This window comes from Chanos chanos, chromosome 4, assembly GCF_902362185.1.
Source record: "Chanos chanos chromosome 4, fChaCha1.1, whole genome shotgun sequence".
Taxonomy (NCBI): domain Eukaryota; kingdom Metazoa; phylum Chordata; class Actinopteri; order Gonorynchiformes; family Chanidae; genus Chanos; species Chanos chanos.
The window spans coordinates 48,995,252-49,016,413 of NC_044498.1; the positions used below are offsets into that span (position 1 = coordinate 48,995,252).

General features: G+C 42.3%; 1 protein-coding gene across 1 annotated transcript; it reads left to right on the forward strand.

Annotated features, from left to right (window-relative positions):
- Positions 1-5,585: 5,585 nt before the first annotated feature.
- cnnm1 (cyclin and CBS domain divalent metal cation transport mediator 1) lies at positions 5,586-19,711 on the forward strand. Its single transcript, XM_030771461.1, has 10 exons — positions 5,586-7,032; positions 10,835-10,978; positions 12,220-12,360; positions 12,825-12,994; positions 13,445-13,544; positions 14,330-14,475; positions 15,387-15,627; positions 18,159-18,293; positions 19,090-19,179; positions 19,632-19,711. Exons 1-10 carry the CDS (start codon positions 5,586-5,588, stop codon positions 19,709-19,711), a joined length of 2,694 nt encoding a protein of 897 aa, XP_030627321.1.
- Positions 19,712-21,162: the final 1,451 nt, after the last annotated feature.

Below are 21,162 nucleotides of genomic sequence, written 5' to 3' on the forward strand. Positions count from 1 at the left end.
CTTCTTCCCGTGAGCGCCGGGCGGAGCAGTGCGAGTGAGACCCTGCTGAGCAGCCTTATGAAAAGTGATTAAAAGGGAAACCTAGGTCCGTTTGTACCTCTCCTTGAGCGAGGATAGCTATTTCTATGTTCCTGTGAGGTTGTGTCCCCTCCAACCCCCCCCGTCCTTTGCTGTTTTGGAGCTAGCTTCGGTAACTCACGCCCCAGACCAGCCTCTTCGTTAGTTGGTGCCAGAAGCTGTGAAAAATCCAGCACCGCCCCTCACGGAGAAAAGCGGCGGTTCTTAAAGGTAAGGTGGCTCACATTTAACCCGTGGGATATTCAGGATGAGACGTTCTCATGGCAGCACGCGGCACAATCACTCAAGCATATTGTAGCTAGAACACAAGGCAAAACATTGCAGTCAAAACAACTTTGAGAGATAACAATTACAGTGTATTGTGCAAGGGGAGGTAACAAACGTGGCTTTTTCATTAATCGTCGACATTGGCTAGGTTATATTAATTAGGTGTGTGTTTGTGGTTGCATTTTAAATAAGCAGATATTTAAGAGCCTCATTAAATTATACAAATTAAGTTAATATGAATTATGAGGCCTGTTGTGTACTGTAAGATTAACATGGGATATTTTCCACCTCAGGCAAAAGAAACACACAGGCCTAAACAGTTCCACGTATCACTAACTGAATAGAACTATCATCGGTCACAAAGCACCTTCCATAAAATTCGCGGGACAAGAAAAGGAAAGGGAGAGAGATTACTTTCAATATAAATTATTCAGTATGTCATATTTAATTTACCAGTTGCACGTACTCTAATGTAATAAGCAACACTTATTGACAGACTGACAGCCTTTGACAGATCGTAGGACATTGGTTTAACATGGTATTAGGAAATATTCAGGAGATGAGGTGATAAACAAATAAAGTAGCTGATACACACATCGAAAAAAACGCGAAAATATGGTGGCATATTTATGACATGGAACATTTAAATAGCACATTGTTTTGTTGCTCCATTCCAAACTATGGTGTATGTTCTCGGCCTAACTTAACTGAAAAGAAAACCGTCTTTTAGGCTACGTGCAAATTTCCCACTAAGGATTTTCGGTATACCGGGCCTTATGAAGTGCTGGAACAGAACAAAAGCTACATTTTGTTCTGTAAGAAAATCAACCAAACGATAGTAGCTTACTACAAAAAAAAAAAAAAAAAATACCGTTGACGGGCAACTGTTGGCAGAAACCCTACTGTAAATTGCTGTATGTGTTTACCTGCAAAAAAAGGCTCTAGAGGCGCTAATTACAAATATATTTTAATCATACTGAAGTGATTCATTTGTTAATTAATTATGTAATTTGTCATTTAATTAGTGTTAGAAAGTAAATGATCAAATTCCCAGCAAAAGACGATGGTCTTAAAGTTGAAGCGACGAAGAACAACTTTATAGCCTACGGGCTACGTCTGGAAAAGGTCGTACGAAAAACAACCGTCTTCAAATAGTTCTTGATGTTTTTCATGTGCAAAATACTTTTACGTTGCGCCTGTTTAGACAAATTGAAAGCAGTTATATATCCAAATCCATTCATAATGCATCTGCTCGATATCACATTTACACTGCACTTCCAAATCTCAACTCAGTAAACTGTATGCAGGCCTTTCAGTTCGCTGTATCTTTCTGTCTATTCTAAAATAATAATTGCCGGTTTCACATCGTGTACATTTATAATAATATGCAGTAGCCCGTGAGTTGTATCATTCTTTGTCGCTGTTGATAATTTAACATCTCAACAAAAATCCACAAACATTGTGGTTCTGAGAGAACTTCGGAGTCGTTACTGAAATGTTCATTTAAATACCACCCAACCTCGGGTATTTTCCACACTCACAATGCCTCTTCAAAAACTAATTAAAAAAAAGAAAGAAAAAAAAACCCTCGACTGATAAAAGCGTTGGCTCGCCACTTGGGCGACCAGCGCTTTATGACATCTAATATAAGACACGTTCACGAGGTTAGTCTCTGTTCATTTGAAAACACAGAAAATAATTCGAATGCCCATCTAACATACAGTTTTGCTTTGATTCCTTTATGTGGACACGACAGACCTTTCTGAATTAGTTCATCATGCTGGAACTTTGCCACTTCTTCCGACTATGCCAGCAGCTACGTCCTTAATGTCGCTCGGTTGTTCAAATTGATTTATTTTGTAAAGATATCAACACTCCCTTTAAATGTCGGTAAATAACGATGGAATTTTTTTCTGCCCTACGATGATCCTCATACTGTTACGTTAAATGGTCTTATTAAACCAAATAAAGGTTGGCATTGGGTGGCTGTATCTCTTTTCACAGATCAGTCATCAAAATATGATAACCAAATGCTCTCATAACGTCCTTGATTGTTAAATCAGCTTCTCTGTTCGGGAACGTTCTCGAGATTACTTTTGTCAGTGATAATAAATTTTAATAGAGTGCATTTCATCTTTTCAGCTTCTGACGTTTTGACCATGAGTTATTTGTTGCTATATTTCAAAATGAAGGTTTTGTCTTTTACGCAGGTCCATCCTTCTGTTTTATAAAATGTAAAAAAAAAATGATACAAAAGTATCAAATAGATTAAATTGTTTAATCGTACCATTTTAATTGTACAAACTAATTTGCGGAGGAGCCACGTAAACGAGTCTCATATAAGTTGTAAGAACTGATAACTACTGAAACCTGTTAAAAAGTCAGGTACTTTTAAGGCATAGCAGAGATACTTACGTTATTGTTAGTTTACTTTCGTTTTAATGTAAGAGTGTTGTGAAATATTTTCAATTAATATATATGTCTATTCGTTGAGCACGTTCTATTTCGTTTCAGGAAATCCCAATTTATAATAGTAAAAAGTCCCTGTAACAATTAGCATAATTTTAAGACAGAAATAAACTATGAACAAGCAAGCTTCTAGCTGAAGCCAGTCTATAAGATTCCTTGTCTGTAACTTGCGAATTATTATATGAAGTTAATACGCCGCATAACAACTACAGAAACTAAACAGAACATCAGCTGATGATATGGCTTGTAACGTTTTTGAAGTTCAACACGTCCAAGGGATGATGTGACCAAAAGCGCGTACGCGCTTGTCTGAAAACGGCAATACTGAGGTGAAGGTGTTTGGTCATATGTGTTTCGAATTAGCGCACCTTATTAGATCTCACACCAAAATCTTATAAAATTTTACCAACTCTCGTTTGTACGTGTTTACAGACTGGGCAGCCAAATATACGTCGCTTCAAATGCATTGCTTACTCGAATTTTCGGGCGAAATTGACGAGGGAAATAGCATAATTAAAAAGCGACTTTGGTTTAGAGCAAGAAAAAAAACTGCTCGACCTTACTTTTTCTAAGCAGTTCCAAGAAGAATGAAAAAAGAGAATAATAAACACATAATGGGGAAAAAAAGCAGTTCTTACTCTGCTTAACTTCAAAGTTGACAAATGCTAAAGAACCCATTCCGGATGTGTTGAATAGGTGTTTTTTTTCCCTAAATATACGGGGTGGTTTTGGGGAGAATTTAAGAGCACACATTTGAAAGAAATATCGGCATTATAAAGAAGAAATATGATATAAACTCGTGTTCCTCCGAATTTCATGTTAAATATTCCACAGCGCTATTTTGTATTCTTACGTCGATGTTTGATAACTGTACGTGTACAGGCTATAGGCTATATGAAACACTTAACAGATTTAAAGTTATTAATGTCCGCACCTTTGGTTCGCCATCACATTATTTCAGTGTCACAGAGGATAGAGATCAATAAACTCTCTGTTCCCTGGATCGAGTGAACCTGTTTGGGACATGTTTGAAAACATTTTATGACTCGCAATAAAGCAGCGGGCTACAGCCTTAGCATGGCTTGGCAAGCTGTTTAAACAGATACTTGGTGTAGGGCCTGCATTGCTGCAAGCCTCCAATGGATTAGTGTCAACCAGAATTATATTTGTTTTAAAATGAAACAGAATACCCACTCAGGACAAAACTGAAGTAAAACTCATGGGAAAATGGTTGCTTAACTATGTAAAGACCTCCATGTAGCTTTTTTTTTTTACGCCGTAAAGGTCACGACTGTAAACGGTCGTGATATGTCGTGGCCCTCCAAAAATTGACGATGTGTGATCAAATGAGAGGGGTGAAATCTTCACATATTTGCAACTGATTTACGAGGTAGCAGAGAATGACACTGTGCAGAAGGCTATGGTTAGGCTGTGACACAGCGCTGCGGCCAAATCTCTAGATAATTTATTTTCAACCAAGCAAATAAATGATTCGGAGTCTCATTTTCCCATGATATACAAACAATTGTTCATTGTCTCGGTGGACACCCATCCGTTATGAGGATCTGGAGGGTTTTTTCTGCAATAACCTAACTGACAAAGTCAGTGATGCCTTTTTAAGAGCACGGAACGATTTGTTTGAAAGGACCTAGTCAGTCCCCCCCCAAAAATATTTTAGAGCTCACGTATCACTGTATCAGATTAAACAATGCGAGCTCTCCATATTCACTGTCTTCAACATCCGGTGCTTTCCGAAATGCTGCCGGATATACGGTGTGAGTGAACGTTTTATCAGACCTCGTTTCGTGGATTTTTGAACCCCCTAAAGCCCATCCCTCTAATATATCCCCTTGGTGACCGCAAATTTTTGCGAAAGCGACTCTGTGAGTCCCCGAGCTTTGTTCTAATAGGGCTTGTCCATCCTTAAAATCACATCAGAAGCCATTTCACTTACTTAATTTTCTTTTAGAAAAATAATCACATGGAAACACATTTATTTGATGAGTTGGCAAAAGATAAATCTTTTGACTTATTTATTGCTATCATACAGCAGCGAGTTCAGTTCTCTCTGAGTAACAGGAGCCGAAACAGGTTGCTGGAACCCGGGCCACAGATTCAAATCAGGCTGAAATAGTCGTCAACAGTGCCACCTAGTGGAGAACTCAGCTTTAACTTTCCGGATCTAAATCTATGACTTTACAGTACAACAGTACATCAGTATGTGTTCTTCCTGCTATTTAAACTGGACTCGAATGAATTCCAAATTGTTCTCCGTTCTGGAAAACAATCCAATACTCTTGCACAGAAATTATGGAACACCGGGGACAAGGCTTGCAAAAGATGAATTCTCGATATTTGCAGATTGACCGGACTTCCAAATACGCTAACATTTTGAACGGGGAGTGTTTGGCAGCACATTTAGCTTTAAACTGTAAGAATGCGCTGTACTTTGTTTTAGTGTTATAATATTTTCAAACACCTTAACGTTTTTGAGCATCTAATCCCATTCTGACCCCGCAGGCTTTTGAATATCCATAGAGTCGCTCATGACTGGGCATTGTCTGTATGCTGTTTTTGAATACTGAGATTGCGGCGAGTAGCCTACATATTTTCCAGCCGAAAGATGTTACGTCACACGTTGCAGTGTAATTTTGGGGCGCTCACTGGAACGCTCCACGGAGCTCAGCTATTTACTCTACACTCCAGCTGTTACACTCATCATAGTGCACATAACGGGCGTGTGTGAAATCGACACGTGACTCAGCTCGCCAATGTCCTTCTACAACCCATTCAGCATCATGGCTGCGGATGCTGCGGATGCTTTCCTCCCGATCCGCATCCCAGTACTCTCTCTGCTGCCTCTGGTTTTTCTCTTCGCTTCCCTTCTTCCTGCACCCACCATCGGATTGCTTGGTTTCCGTCCAGAGGACACGGGAAGAGAGCTGTCCGTGGAGGACGGGGTGCTGAAGGCGACTGAGGGAACGCGATTCATGCTTCGCGTGTACTATGCAGCTTCTCCGCAGAGGCTTAACCGAACTGTCACTGGCAGAGCAGACGCGGCAACCGCACCATGGATTGCTTTCATTGAGGAACCGGAGCCCGGAAAAGAGGGACAAGTACATCCGAAAAAGAACTTGTGTGTGGAAGAGAGTGCAAGGAGCTCTGACATAGAACTACTTGGGTCTTTCAAGTCTGCCTCGAGCCAAAATTCCATCCTCGTGGAGCTCCTTGCAAAGGATCTCCGCAGAGGTGAAAAAATCAAATATTACTCTATGTGTGCCTTTGATGGAGTTAAGTGGGAGCATTTCAGAACTAGAGACTTCTGGCTCGCAGTTGTCGAGCGACCACACCACGCGGAGGGATGGCTCCAGGCAACACTTTCGGTGTTACTGCTGGGGCTGTCGGCGCTCTTTAGTGGTCTCAATATAAGTATGCTCGCGCTTGACCCCGTGGAACTCAAAGTGCTCCAGACCAGCGGCACTGAAAAGGAGCAAAAGTATGCGAGAAAAATAGAGTCAGTGCGCAAACACGGTAACTATGTGCTCTGCACATTAGTTTTGTGCAACGTGCTCGTTAATAATTTTTTAGTCGTGTGGATGTGCCAAATTTTAGGGCTGACTGTGCTGTCAACGACGGTCAGCACTTTCATAATTTTCTTCGTAGGAGAAATTTTGCCACATTCTGTTGCATCCAGACACGGACTCGCCATAGCGTCCAAGACTATCTGGTTTACACGGTTGCTCATGCTCGTGTCCTTTCCCATAACGTATCCAATAAGCAAATTATTGGACAATATGTTTCACCAAGAAATCAGTAATTTTTACACGCGCGAAAAATTACTGGCCATGCTTCGTGTCACAGATCCATATCATGACCTGGTGAAAGAGGAGCTCAACATTATTCAGGGGGCTCTGGAACTTAGGACCAAAACAGTCGAGGACGTGTTAACCCCGCTCAGTGACTGCTTTATGTTGGCTTCTGATGCAGTCCTGGATTTCTACACCATGTCTGACGTCATGCAGAGCGGTTACACGCGAATCCCAGTCTTTGAAAACGAAAGGTCCAACATTGTGGATATTCTGTTTGTCAAAGACCTGGCTTTCGTGGACCCGGATGACTGCACTCCACTGAAAACCATCACACAGTTCTACAAGCATCCTTTGCATTGTGTCTTTAATGACACCAAGCTAGATGCGATGCTTGAGCAGTTTAAGAAAGGTAAGAAGCCAGGTACAGTGCCAGAGACCGGTTCTGTCACCTAGTTTCAAATTTTAATTTTAGTATTTCATCATGATCACACAGGAAGCAAACTTTTTCTTTATGGCATAGTACCGTAATCTCTCTTGATCAGACCTGGAGGGGATTGTTTACAAGTACTCATGTTGTCTCATATTTTAAGGACTAAAGTGCTTTCTCCATCCTGTCATGTTATGACAGTAGATAATGGGAGTTATGGTTTATAAGGCATGCATAGTGCCAAATATACTTTCCTCATCTCTGCAGCCCATTAAATCCTCAATTATACTTGCCATTTGCATTTGGTCAGGGAACTGAGAATATCACAGCAATGGTCCTCACGTCACACTCAGAAGATCAGTACAGAATGCGTACGCAAACGTATCGATCAATCACCATATCAAAACTTGCTTGGATTAAAGATGCAGAAACTGCCTCTATTTTGTGCTGTGTGTGGAGAGAAAGTGCAAGCAGAGCTGAATAATTTGCATTAATTCCCATGACAACGGTCAGCTGAGTCATCGCATTGCTTTCACTTAGCTGAAGAAACCAGGTATTAGCAGCTTTTATCTGTGTGAAAAAAAGAAAGAAAAAAAAAAAGAAAAAAAAAAACGACAGACTTTGAACTGTCCCTAGAGAGAACATACAAATTCTCAGTGTCAAGCTTTTGACGTGTCGGATGTAAAATTCGAGCATAATTCTCTAGGGATCCAGAATAATGGCTGAAATGTGATTTAATCTCAGTTGACGTTTGTTGTAAATTCAGGCTTTGGGCTTTTGCAGCTGAAATGCAGCGTGCACTGCACGGAACTAAATGTTACGTAATAATCTTTCATTCAGACTGACACCGTATTCTGCGAAGGCGCATATTCAAAGCTGATTCATTGAGAGCGGCAGCCGAGCAGCCCGTCTTAACTAAAGAGAACAGAGGAACACTGACTGTTATCCTTAACAAAGATAATGAAGAATGACTATGGCAACGAAGCAGTTCTAAAGAATGTCCCTCAACCGTACGACAGCTGTGTGAGGCAGGTACAGAGCCTGCTCTGCATGGAACGTTCTGTTCATCGCTGTAGAGAGAAAATGTCACTCGTAATTAATAAAAACATAAATATGCAGTCAGTATAACTCACTGTGTACTGTAGATGGAGCTGTGTGTGGGGGGGGGGGGGGGGGGGGGGTAAAGCCTGAATCGCCTTAACTTTTAATGTCAGGTTGCTGTCACTGGGCAGATCATGCCGCAGCAATGACCTTTTCTCTCAATGATTAGTCTCAGCTTGGTGCCGTTTGGAGAAGTCTCAGCTTCCAAAAGTGCAGGGGTGGGGGGAAGGCAAAGGAGATTAGGATCACCTTTACCTCATAGTGGGCACTCAGCTCCCTGTATCTTTGAAGCTGTCTCCCTCTCTCTCTCTCTCTCTCGCCTTGCTTCCAGTGGTTACTGCTAAGGAGAGCTCATAAAATATGCAGGGTCAACCTTTCCCTCAGGCTGTCCAACTGAGGGAAGAGTTGAGCAGCAGGTAATGAAGGAAGTCAGAGATGAAAAGTTACTAGAGAGTGTGGCATTAAGAATCTCTATGGCATCACTGCCGTGGAGACCAATCACACTCTAATCTGTCAAATCGCTTGTCTTGTTTAAACTGCAGAAATTATATTTGAGAAAGAACGATGTAACATCAGAGAAAATGTTTAAGCGCTCATAACTTCCATCCCCTTTACACGAAGGTTATTTTGGAGAATCTTATCACGTTTTGAAAATGGATATCTTTTTGAAGACCGTAGTTATGATGTGTCCTCGCCGAATTGTAATCTATTCTTCATACAGTTCCATTAATAAAGTATGGGAAACGACATTTCAAATTTAACTGGCACATCACAGAAAAAACTATCGGCATAATGTGTTAAACTGACACTTTAAGAGCTCATTAAGAGTTCTTCAGTCAGACCACTGAGTGGTCCATCAGGCTGTGAAAAGGTTGCATTGTGTCCTAATTTACCCAAGGAAAAAGGGCACTGTTTCTCACCCAAAGTCATATTAGGCTGGTGCCACACGGAGGGTGGGGAGTATTTTGATTGGCATTTACCCTCTCTGTTAAATGCACAGTTAGATTTGCTTGTTCATTGTGGAGGGTGTGATTGAGCTGATGATGAATGACATTTCTAAGTGATGTATTTAACAAAACAAAGCACCTAAAATTAAACCCGTCTCCGTGAAAATATAAACAGGACCGGTGAGATTAGCTGAGTACACAGTTACACCATTATTCTTGTTTGTACAAAGTGACAGCTTTTTTTTTTTTATTTCTAGAACAAAGCAGTAATTAATTCAGTATTGTGCAGTATTGACATAAACCATGCATCAGGCTCCTAAAGCCTCAGTGTAGTCAACACTAAGGACCTCACCCAGTGGAGCTGAAGCAGAGGGAATAAGAGGGACATCGGTGTGGACTTATCTCCCCTTGGGGGTGTGTGTGTGTGTGTGTGTGCGCGCGTATGTGTTCGTGGCAGTGTGGCTGTGTGGGTTATGTAACAATGGAGTGATGTAATGCAGTTTCCTGAACATCAGCAGCTTAAGACCATAGTGCATAGCCGGCATGCACCTGAACCATGGAGAATTAGCCCAGATAATTTCATCTAGGCATCCAGCCAATCAAATCATTTTATGCTATTTGGGACAAACCTTCTGTCAATCAGTTATTCCACCACACTGTTGTACCCAGCCTGCTTTTTACTGAGGTCAAACCACTTGGATTATGTATTTTAATCCTCTTCGTATTAAATGATATTCCAAATCTAACTGTTTGATGCCGTTCAGAAATACTGGCTTGGGGCTGAAGGCATTCCCTTAGCGTGGAAACGTCAGTTAGGTAATTCACTGAGAACAGAGCTGTTGGACCAGAGTCAGGTCATGGTAGAGGCTGATGTTTGACTGACAGGACAAATGGCCAAATATGTTTGTTGGCCATGAGGGGTAAAAAGGGGTGGAGAATCAGCAAAAACCCTGTCATGCTGGCTTAGCTTCTCTGTCTACATTTTCAGATGGGCTTATCTAAAAATAGCTGACCCCAACCCACCCCACCTCACCCCCCCCCCCCCCCCCCACCCCCTCCCACCCCGAAGGGTTTTAACATTGTCGGTGACTGTAGTGTGGTCAGCCAAGTCAGCAGAGCTGGGCTTCCCAAACCCATTGCATAATCCTCACAACTATTTACATAAGGCACAGTCAGAATCTTCAGATCGGTCTAATCCCCTGTGTCCTTTAATCAGCGTCGTATCTGACGGGATTCAGTGGGCCTGCTCAATCTCAAACTCAACACAAAGAGATGGAAAAAAAAAAAAAATGCCCCGCCATGAAAAACATATTAGTTTACAAAGATGTTACTTACTGGAGAGCCACAATTTGAGCTAATGATTGTGTAAATAAATAAACCATGACTGTTTATCACTGAGCATTCCCATAATGATTGTACGACACGCTGTCAAGAACCGGTGGAGCTTCAACTTCGTAAACGGAGAAATCAGAAACATTTGTTCTTCTGTATTCGCGTAGTCATTCAGAAACCTTCTGTGACCATGAGGTGCTCCAGCCTGTGTTTAAAGCTTTACTTTACTCAACAATACACTGTTAGATTTCTCTTTGTACAGTTCACAGAAAGACAGATAAGGGGGAGGGGGGGGGGGTTAAAGATAATTATGCTGCTAACCTTTTTACTGGTCCCAGAATGAAGATCTCAGCCAACCCTGACTAATATGCTTCATGTGTCAATCTGTCTTTGCCGACGTTAAGGGAAATCCCATCTGGCCATAGTACAAAGAGTGAATAACGAAGGAGAAGGAGACCCCTTTTATGAGGTCATGGGAATTGTCACACTGGAGGACGTCATCGAAGAGATTATCAAATCTGAGATTGTGGATGAGACTGATCTCTACAGTAAGTACCTCATCAAATGTTTCTCCTCCTCTTCTCCTTCCTCTTCTCCTTCCTCTTCTCCTTCCTCTTCCTCTTCTTCTTCTTCTTCTTCTTCTTCTTCTTCTTCTTCTTCTTCTTCTTCTTCTTCATCATATAGCACAAAATTTTTCCTCTCCTTCCTTTGAAACTTTCACAGCATAGACCACAAATTAAGATGTTTAAACTTTTTGTCAGATAATGATGTTTTGTACAATTTTTTTTCATGATTTCTCTTCCCTTTGGTTTTATGCTATTTTTAGGAATTTCTGGGTTATGACTTCCAGTAGTCTATAACTTTGCCTCATAAAGTTCACGTCTCTAAATCATTTCCACTTCAAAGTCTTCACTCCTTTCACTTCCTCCCGAATCCCTGCTGTTCTCACAAAGTCAGCCCATGAATTATTGATGAGAAATAATGAACTGACCCCGTGGCAGGTATTTTCCATACTAATTGGGTATTAATGCTCTCTGTAGGATGTCCTCTTGGTTCCTTTGTTTTCAGACCTCCTCTAGACCAAATTTATTACTGTGAACATCATGCAGTAAAGTACTATAGGCTGAATGAACTGTAACTCTGTATTGCAGTAAACAAAAGGAATCAACCTTACAATGCTTGCACATTTGATAATGTAATAAAAATTTTCAGTTCCACACAGTCTTAATGCACACATCAACTCTTCTTTAAAAAAATTAAAAAAAAATAAACTAAATGAACATGCCCCTTGTTATGAATGGACTGGTTTTCTCCATATATAACATGCGTCAGTGCTGGGACCTAGAGTTCTATTAATTTTTCAAACCTTTATGCATTTTTAATTGCATGAAGAATGTATGCGCTCTAGTAAATATAGAGGAGCGAGGCCAGCCAGTGCAGAAGCACGGGGCACTACTGTTGGCTCAGTAGAGGGCTTTCGTGTTTTTAATCTGTCTATAATCAGTCACTTAATGCGTTAATAACCATCAACAGCCAACGGCCTCATATATTATCTGTACAGATTAAATATTCATTATCTCAGATAAGATATCCGATCAGAGAGTAATCACAACAATGTCATATCGGTTTCTATTCATTTGCGTGAACTATACTCCTACTCTTTTATTTGATAACATGCTCTTCTATCCTGAGTGAACCACAGTCTGTCTCTCTGTCCTGTTTTCACACGTTAACATCAGGCAGCACAAGGTTTGGTGGTGTGTTATTCATGTTGGTTATTCTTTGGTAGCTGATAATCGTACCAAGAGGAGGGTCTCCCATCACGAGAGGAAACTACAGGACTTCTCCGTCTTTAAGCTGTCGGAGAGCGAGATGAAGGTGAAGATTTCTCCCCAACTGCTGCTGGCCACCCATCGTTTCCTGGCCACAGGTTCGAACCCATCACAGATTTTTTTTTTTTTTTGTCAGGAGCATTGCTTTTTACTCTCAGAACCGTTGTTATTATTCGCTGTAAGGGGCGTTATTATAAGCTGCAATACAGAATTGAAGTGCTAACGTTTAGTGTGAAGAACGGTGTTAGGTAACGATGGACTGAGGGCAGTTTGCTTAATGTCTCATCGCAGTTCGTTTTTCTCTCTCTCTGCGTTAAAGCGGGGCAGAGCGGCGTGCGCACGTCGTGTTGGGGAACTAATGAAATTTCTCCTCTCGCACTGTTGTGCAAAGCTTGTTACTCTGAACCGACACAGTCAGTCGGTTTCGCTCAGCGTCACTGGGTTTTTTTTGTTTTTTTGAAGTCGTTTATTTCCATCACTGCAACAGTGAAGAATCTGTGTCCGGCACTGTCAAAACCGTTCTCCGTCTACCTCCATCACTTTGCCTCTCTTTTTCCCTTAGAAGTGGAACCCTTTAAACCAGCCTACCTCTCAGAGAAGATCCTGCTGCGTTTGCTGAAGCACCCCAGCGTGATACTGGAACTCAAGTTTGATGAGAAAAACAAACGATCCCCCAAGCACTTCCTCTTCCAGCGAAACAAACCCGTGGACTATTTTGTTCTCATTCTGCAGGTATAACTCAGCCAGGCAACCTAGAGCACATTTCTTAAATCGGCCATCTGAGATTAATATGTGTTAGAACCATTAACGGGGCTATAGGACTCTTCAAACGTGCCATATTCAGTGATCAATAATAACTTCCTCAAAATGCCTCTCTATTAGTCTATCAGAGTTTCCAAATCCTGCTCCTGTAAACCCACAACATTCTAGATCTTTCTGCCGTGTCATATATGATTCAACTCAGCAGTCAATCATCAGGGCCATGAATTAGCTGAAGCGCATGTGTCATAGCCAGAAGGAAGCTACTAATGAGCTACTAATCTTAATCTTAATCTTAATCTTAATCTTAATCTTGATCTTGATCTTAATCTTGATGTTTAATCTTAATGAGTCTGTGTGAACAGGACTAGAGAACACTGCAGTAAGTCAGTAACTACCGCGGTGTCTCGCTTGACTGTGCAGGGTCGAGTGGAAGTAGAGATCGGGAAGGAAGCATTGCGCTTTGAGAACGGGGCTTTTACCTACTACGGCATGCCAGCCATCATGCCCTGCCTGCCCACAGGTATGTAAGCAAATGAGATGAGGGCCAAGCTGCAGGGGAAAAAAAACTCTTCTCTTTAAAAGACAAACTGGCAATTATGCTATCAACGCAGCCTTTCTCTCCCTCGCTACGGTGCCTGACTCCCTGGCCTGGGGTCACTGGTCTGGGGCCGGTTTGGGGTAAATCCATTATACGGACATAGATCACTCACCCATGCAGCTGTGCTGAGTGTTTTCTGGTTTCTCTCTAGAGCTGAAAAAAGAAAAGAAAAAGAAAAAGAGGAAAACAGCTAAATGTTTTCAGATGCATGTTGAATATTCCAGGAAACAGAGTCAGTTCTAAACTTCTGGGAACATAAAGTATTTTTTTTAAGCGTCTTAAAAGACTAAAAATAGTCTCATTTTTATTCTGACAGTAGAAAGTGTAGATGTTGTTCTTCTTGCATAAGACCTAATTAAAACAAGCAAATATGGGTAAAGCAGCTCAATTAATCCTGAGGGAGCAGCGTGGTATAATTACAATGAAAGGCAGCTTCTTGCACGGGCACTCAGTGCAAATGACATTTATTATATAAGGTTAAAAAGCTTCAGAATCAGAGATATAAAAATAACTCTTAAGATCACAGCTTCATTTCAGGGTGATTAAGTTTTACAATTTCTCGCAATCACCATCTGTTTCTGACTTAACGCATTTCTAAAACCATGTCCTTCTCCTCTCTCTCCAGGACTGATTGTCGTTTGTTGCCTGTATTGAGAGTGAACTGATGTTTTTTTGTTTGTTTGTTTGTTTGTTTTTGTTTGATGCAGTTCGCAGGTCACCCTCTCGGAGCAGTGGTCTGAACCAGTCCGACACCATGATTCCAGTGGGGAGTCAGGGCCAGTTGTGTTTGGCCGGAGGAACTTACCTACCAGACTACTCTGTTCGCCAGCTCACAGACCTGCAGATCATCAAGGTTGTTCTCCCACACACACACACACACACACACACACACACACTCATACACAATTACACACACACACACACACACACGCACACACGCACACACACACAATCATACACAATTACACACACACACACACACACACACACACGCACACACACACAATCATACGCAATTACACACACACACACACACACACACACACATATACACGCACATATGCACATGTATGCACACACATTCACACACGTGTACATATGTACACAGACAAACACACACACACACACACACACACACACACACACACACAGGCACACGCATATATGCACATGTATGCACACACATTCACACACACACACACACACACGTGTACATATGTATACAGACAAACACACACACACACACACACACACACACACAGGCACACGCATATATGCACATGTATGCACACACATTCACACACACATACACACACACGTGTACATATGTATACAGACAAACAAACACACACACACACACACACACACACACACAGGCACACGCACACGCATATATGCACATGTATGCACACACATTCACACACACATACACACACGTGCACATATGTACACACACACACATACACACATGTGCACATATGTACACACACATACACACACACACACACTCCTACACAGTTGCTCAAGGCCACAGATGATAAACAGGCCGGTCAGGCTTACGGTGCAGTGCTGCAGTAGCATGGGCCTGCCACCGCTTTTGAATAAGCACAGTTTTCAGCATGACTGATTTACGGCCGCCGTGATGGATGTTCTTCCTGAGGATATTGCTTCACTTCTCCATCCTCCGCACCCACCCGTACCAGGTTCCCTCAATTCATTCTCCATATGTAAAGCATCACCCGCCTGACTCTGCTTCTGCTTTAGATCACGCGTAACCACTACCAAAATGCCCTGATGGCCACGCGCATGGACAGCTCCCCGCAGACGCCCGACGCGGAGACCCAGGTGCCCGAGATGAGAGGCGGCATCCCAGAGACCCGCTCCAACAGCATAGCCCTCCCGCTAACGGAGCCGCGGCCCCGTTTCCTCCGCGCCCACGCCCACAACCCGCACTTCAGAGAGCTGCCCTGCACCTCCACCCTCAACAACAAGAATCGCATCGTCAGTGAGTATCCTGGCAACCATCCACCGTTACCACGTCCGTTTGGATTGAGAAGGCTTACGCATTTCAGACGACCCCAGTTTAACGCGGCGATCGGTATTCCGATGGCGCGGTGCGGACGCTCGTTTTACTGCGGTGTTAGTTTAGACAGTCGCAGATTCTCTGAAAATAGTTTGATTTGTAATGATGCTGCCATCTTTCACAAATGACTGGCTTACAATCTGTGCTAGTTTGAGAGAGATGTGGCCAAGGTGGATGGAATGATGTAGACATCAAATGAAAAATGACTTTAAAGTAACCAAAGCACCAAACAGCTTCACAGATGAGTCACGTTCAGCTGAGTTCTAATTACCAATGTGTGTCAGCTATAAAAGCAGCTATAAAAGATATTAAATGAAAGGGGAATAGAGATCTGACCGACAGAGTCTTTTAGGGTGTTCTGGACTGACTGGTAATTACTGTGGGTGTCTCGTTAGGGGGGGGGGGGGGGGTCGAAGCAAATGTCCAGAAATGCAATTAGTGGCACAGCACACACACATTCACTTCTCTCCACAGTACCTATGTGTGTGTGTGTGTGTGTGGTTTTATTGTTCATAAAATGGTTGAGTTTCACAACATCACAAGACATCTTGGAAAAGTCTGAATTGTCAGTTTCCGAGCTGCAAGTGCATCAGTTGCAAAACCAGAACCAAGATGTTTTACTGAGGCAAGGCACCGCAAATGCTGCTATTTCTGGCAGAGGTGATGTGTTGAAAAATACGCAGAAACATGTAGGTGTGAGTAATGAGCACAAAAACATTAGACACCTGCAGAGCAGTGCTGAGGTTGGTCATTTGAAAGTGTTACTACTGACTTAGTCAAGCACTGCAAAGGATACAATTGACTTTGCTGTGGAAGGGTCAACAAAGACATGGTTGTCTTCACATTACTGGAATTCAGTGACTCCTAGTATCAGTGAAGGACCTGCAAAGTTGCAAGTGAGTCTATGGGAGATAGTGTTGGCCACCAAACGCTCTTCGTTCCTGTGGAGATGCCCGTGAAGGCAACAGGCGGTTGACACTTCATGTGTATTGGAGGATACACGCTCAAGTGCGATAGCAGCGAGTTACAATAGTTCAAGTCTGGAGAAAAAGGGGTTAAAATCCAAGGCAATGTAAATGGAAAAAAAAAAAAACCAAAAAAACGGAGCGCTGAGCTGTAAAACGCATGATGTTCGCCCTGAGGATGCTGTTTGTTCTGACAACTACCGTCTTTTGGTCTTTTTCCTGCACCCAGACAGCTTTATGTCTGAAAGAACTCAAAGGACGCCTTCAAACCCGCATTCTCTCTTCCCAGCTGTTACACATGGGGGCGAATCCGTTATGGTGGGGGAGTCCATCGTGAGGGAGTCTTTGTGTCCAGTTATTCGTTTGAGCGGTAGGGTAACCGCCAAAGGGTTACGAGGCCAATTTAAGATGCACCCTACTGTGCACATACTGTTTCTTCTAGGTGTTTCCATATTCCAAGATCGTAAGAGACAGAGCTGCTCTCAAGGCGAAGGGTGGTCCAACTCTGTTTTAATTACCAGATGTGCGTGTGCTGCTCGGTCATCATAAATGGAGCTAGAAATATCATCTAGAATTTTCATGCTGTCTTCATCACTGTTAAGCTTTTTTTTTTTTTTTCTTGAAAGCTTTGAGATGGAATGTTTTTGTACTGTGACAGGTCCCACTGTCTCTGAGAGAGAGAACTCGGGGAAAAAAAAAACTTATTTTCTGTAATATTTCAGCTGTCAGACTCTTGGTACTTAGTTACATAACCATCTTTTGAAAAGTTTCGAAGAACCGCAAAGGACCTTTTTTTTTTTTCTTTTTTTACCGAATTTTTCAAATAGCTTTAAATAACCATAGTTCAACAAAGCCAATATTAGAGCCTGTGGTAGATGTCTTTTCTTCTCTGTGTGGTTGAAATTATTCATTTGGAAAAGCTTGCGTGGACAGGACAGTGGTAGGCACTTCCACATTTCAGACAGGTTGCAGGGAACTGCTGGTGAATTGTGGGGTGGAAGATAATGTGAGAGAAATGCCAGAAGGGGAGAGGGGAGTAGGGCAGATGGCTGCAGAGAAATCCTCTTTGCGGAAAAAAAAAAAAAAAAGTAATCAGATTCAGAGCAAATTCTCACACGAGTCGTGCGAAAAGATCTCATTTGGCGTAATGATTGAAAATCTCTCTCCCTTTATGTGAATATGAATCAGTATTATGCCCACAGACACCGAAAATTACTTGGAGATGAAAGGAGAAAAACAGTTAACAATCTCATCTCCCACTATCTCTGTCAGATAAAGACATGAAAAAATGTACTGACTCGACTTCAATAGCGCTGACTTCTTTTTCTTTTTGGAAAGGACTGGAAATCAGGAGACGTGCAAGTTCTTTTCACCTGGATATTTAATGGCATTGACTGACATCCACAATTACAACTGTATTATTCTGCTCTGTAAATGATTAAATGTCAGTGGTGGGCTATAACTCTGGCTCTCTGGCTCCCCCTACAGGGAGTAAGTCAGACGGACAGAAGAGCCCCAGTGACTCGGTGTTCCTGCGGATGGATGAGATCCCCTACATCAGAGACCGACTCAAGGGCAAAATTCAGCATGGTGGGGGAAACAATGTGTCTTCCTCGGTTTTCAGTGAAACAATGCATGCGAATCAAAACTGAATCGTATACATTAAACATGAAATCATCTGATTCCGTTCTTAATCGTGCATATTAAAAAACAAAACAAAACAAAACAAAAAAAAAACGGAACCCCGTTTTGAAGAGTAGGGTGAAACACCCATGTAGATTGTAACGTTTTTCATCAGATATTAGAGAAAACTGGGGGAAGTCATCACAGCTCTGCTCCGATGAGGTGGGGGGGGGGGGGGGGGGGGGGGGGGGGGTTTGGGATGAGGGCAGGCTGTGGTCTCTGCTGTGAGTCAGAGAAGAGATCCTAAAGTGTCCTGTCAAACAGTGGAGGGGGTTGCGGGAAACTTGACTTGGAGGAAACGCATCAGTAACGCCGCAGTATGTGTTTACATGACCCGAAGAGGAATGCTGACAGCAGACTGGACCTGTCCACTGCAGCGTAGCTTGTTATGACTGGAGCTTAACGTTCATCTCTAAATCACTGGACAGACACATGACTAAGTGAGTGAGAGACAGAGAGAGAAAGAGAGGGGGAGAGAGAGACGGAGAGTAAGACAGAGAGAGGAGAACAAGAAAGAAAGAGAGAATGAAAGATAGAAAGAGAGAGCAAAGAGGAAGCTGACATAGCTTTGGGACATAGGTTTTGTTTTGTTTTTTTTGCACGTAAACAAGTTTTTAACTAAATTTTTAAAAAAAATGCTACTTTCATTTTCATCATTTTTGTCTATTGATTTTGCTGCCTTTTTGTTGTTGTTGTTGTTGTTGTTGTTTCTCAGAATCTGTGAATGTTCCAGAAGAAACAGACAATTCCTCAGCTCAGCTCGTGAGCACAGACTCCTTAAACGGCTCTGAAGAGACACTGGGCAAGAAGCTTCTGCGTAAACTGAGTAAGCCCCCGCCTGCTGTGCACCTGTGCCCCCCCCCCCCCTTACCTCACCTCCACCCCCTCCCCCACGTCCTTTTCTAAGTGCCAACACACTCACACGCGGCTGCGTATGCTCACAGTGGCACTGCGGCCTTTTCTGATAGGCAGCTGTAACTAAGCAACTAGTCAGGCTCTCGTTCTGCAGCAGCCCACGAATTCCTTTATTAAAAAAATGACAACCTCCCTCAGCACCAAACTCTAGCTGAGTCATTGTTTGACTTCGCTTTAATCATAGTTCTCCTGCAGTTAATAGTTGTTTGATTAATTCAGGAGGATCATTCCACCGGTGTCATTTTCGTCCGACGAATGTGCTTAGAGACGTCGCGCTTGTCTGATGTACATGATGTCATTCTTGTGAAAAGCCTTTTTTTTTTCGCAGGGGCAGAGACCAATTATTTGTCTCTTTGTATCCAGGCAACAAGAAGAGGAAAAAGTCACACGAAGGAGACAAACCTGTGGATGAAAGCCCAGAACAGCCGCTGGTGAAAACCTAGCAGGAAAGGATGTAGGTTCGCATTTCTGTCACTCCGTCAGGTCTCCCACCAATGTGAAAGTCTCCACACCGGCACATACCAACTCAGTTTTGAAGAAGAAAAAGATTTTGTCAGAATGGGCAGATGAGAACTTTCTGTGGATGTTCTGTGGGTCCCTCGCCGGTAAGCTGTCACGTTTAGAAGACAAATTATAGCTGAAAAATCGACTGCTGTTGTTTACTGAGGAGCGGTTCACCATCCAGACACTCAAATATTTCAGAATATCGAATTTCGTTCATTTTGTGTCCGTTTTCTGGTCCGGCGTTCACTGCAGTGGAGGAGACGGGAGGACTCCAGTCGATAACGTGTTTTTGTCTTTTCTTTATTTTTTACCACCTCAACAGAGACCAAATCGGTTTATCAACTCCATGAGTAACAACACCCTGGCCTCTGGCAAGTCAATTTCAAAAAAAAAAAAAAAGAAAGAAAGAAAGAAAGAAAGAAAGAAAGAAAGAAAAAGATTCTGTGTAAGAGCCAGGTCTAGCCTTATCAGAAGCAAAACAGCCATCCTACATCAGAAGACATTTTAGATACACAGAATTTGATTCGCCAGGCCGTGCCTGCAGATTAAGTTGTGAATTAAGATTACTCGTAGATGTAGCAGACGTGAGACTGTTCAGGGGAAGGTCAAGAGGATGAAAAAAAATCCCTCTGTCAGATCGATTCCTGTCATGTGGGCAATTGCTTCAGGCCTTGCTAGGCCTACTGCCTAAGCTGACATCCATACCTGGCCTGGGGTGGATTTGTTACACAGAGATAGATAACAGTTTGATGTTATATTCAGTTGAATATATTTAATATATATATATTGTTTATTTGAGGTGATGGCCGATAACTGAGAGACTCAGATACAAACAGCCTATATTAGGTAAACACTATAGGCCTCGCCGTAAGCCTGTAGCAGAGTACTGTATGGTAACAATGCTGTGAGACTTCACACCTTTTTCTTTTTCTTTTTTTTTAATTTCTCCAGCGTTCTTATGTTTGGAAGAATACTGAAAAACTATTTATATCTCTTTGAGCATAATCTTACTGAACTGTTAAAGGTAATACTGATGAGTAATGCTGTAGGTATGACTGTCGCGTTAAATAAGCACAGGGTGAAATAGATCCTCGGTAGGTTTTTGTATTTGCACTTTATGTCGCCCCCTACTGGCCCAGTGGCTCATTACAAGCTAAACAAGGACCCAGTTGCTGTGTAGCAAGATTAAACACTCTTTATGTTACCAACACTTCCTGACCTCTGCAAAAGCACACGCGCACACACACACACACATACACAAACAGGCACACGCATATGTATACACATAAGCACGCTCACACCCATGCACAAATGTCCACATTCCCATTAAGCTGATTAAACAAGTTATGTTAAGGACAGTTGTTATATGAACATTCAGTCTTCTTCAGTG

Excerpts from the sequence above, each read along its gene's own strand:
- cnnm1 (XM_030771461.1), top strand. The coding sequence starts at position 5,586 with ATGTCCTTCTACAACCCATTCAGCATCATGGCTGCGGATGCTGCGGAT. Across the intron at positions 12,995-13,444 it reads ATTTTGTTCTCATTCTGCAG|GGTCGAGTGGAAGTAGAGAT; the intron begins GTATAACTCAGC and ends TTGACTGTGCAG. Across the intron at positions 14,476-15,386 it reads CAGACCTGCAGATCATCAAG|ATCACGCGTAACCACTACCA; the intron begins GTTGTTCTCCCA and ends CTTCTGCTTTAG.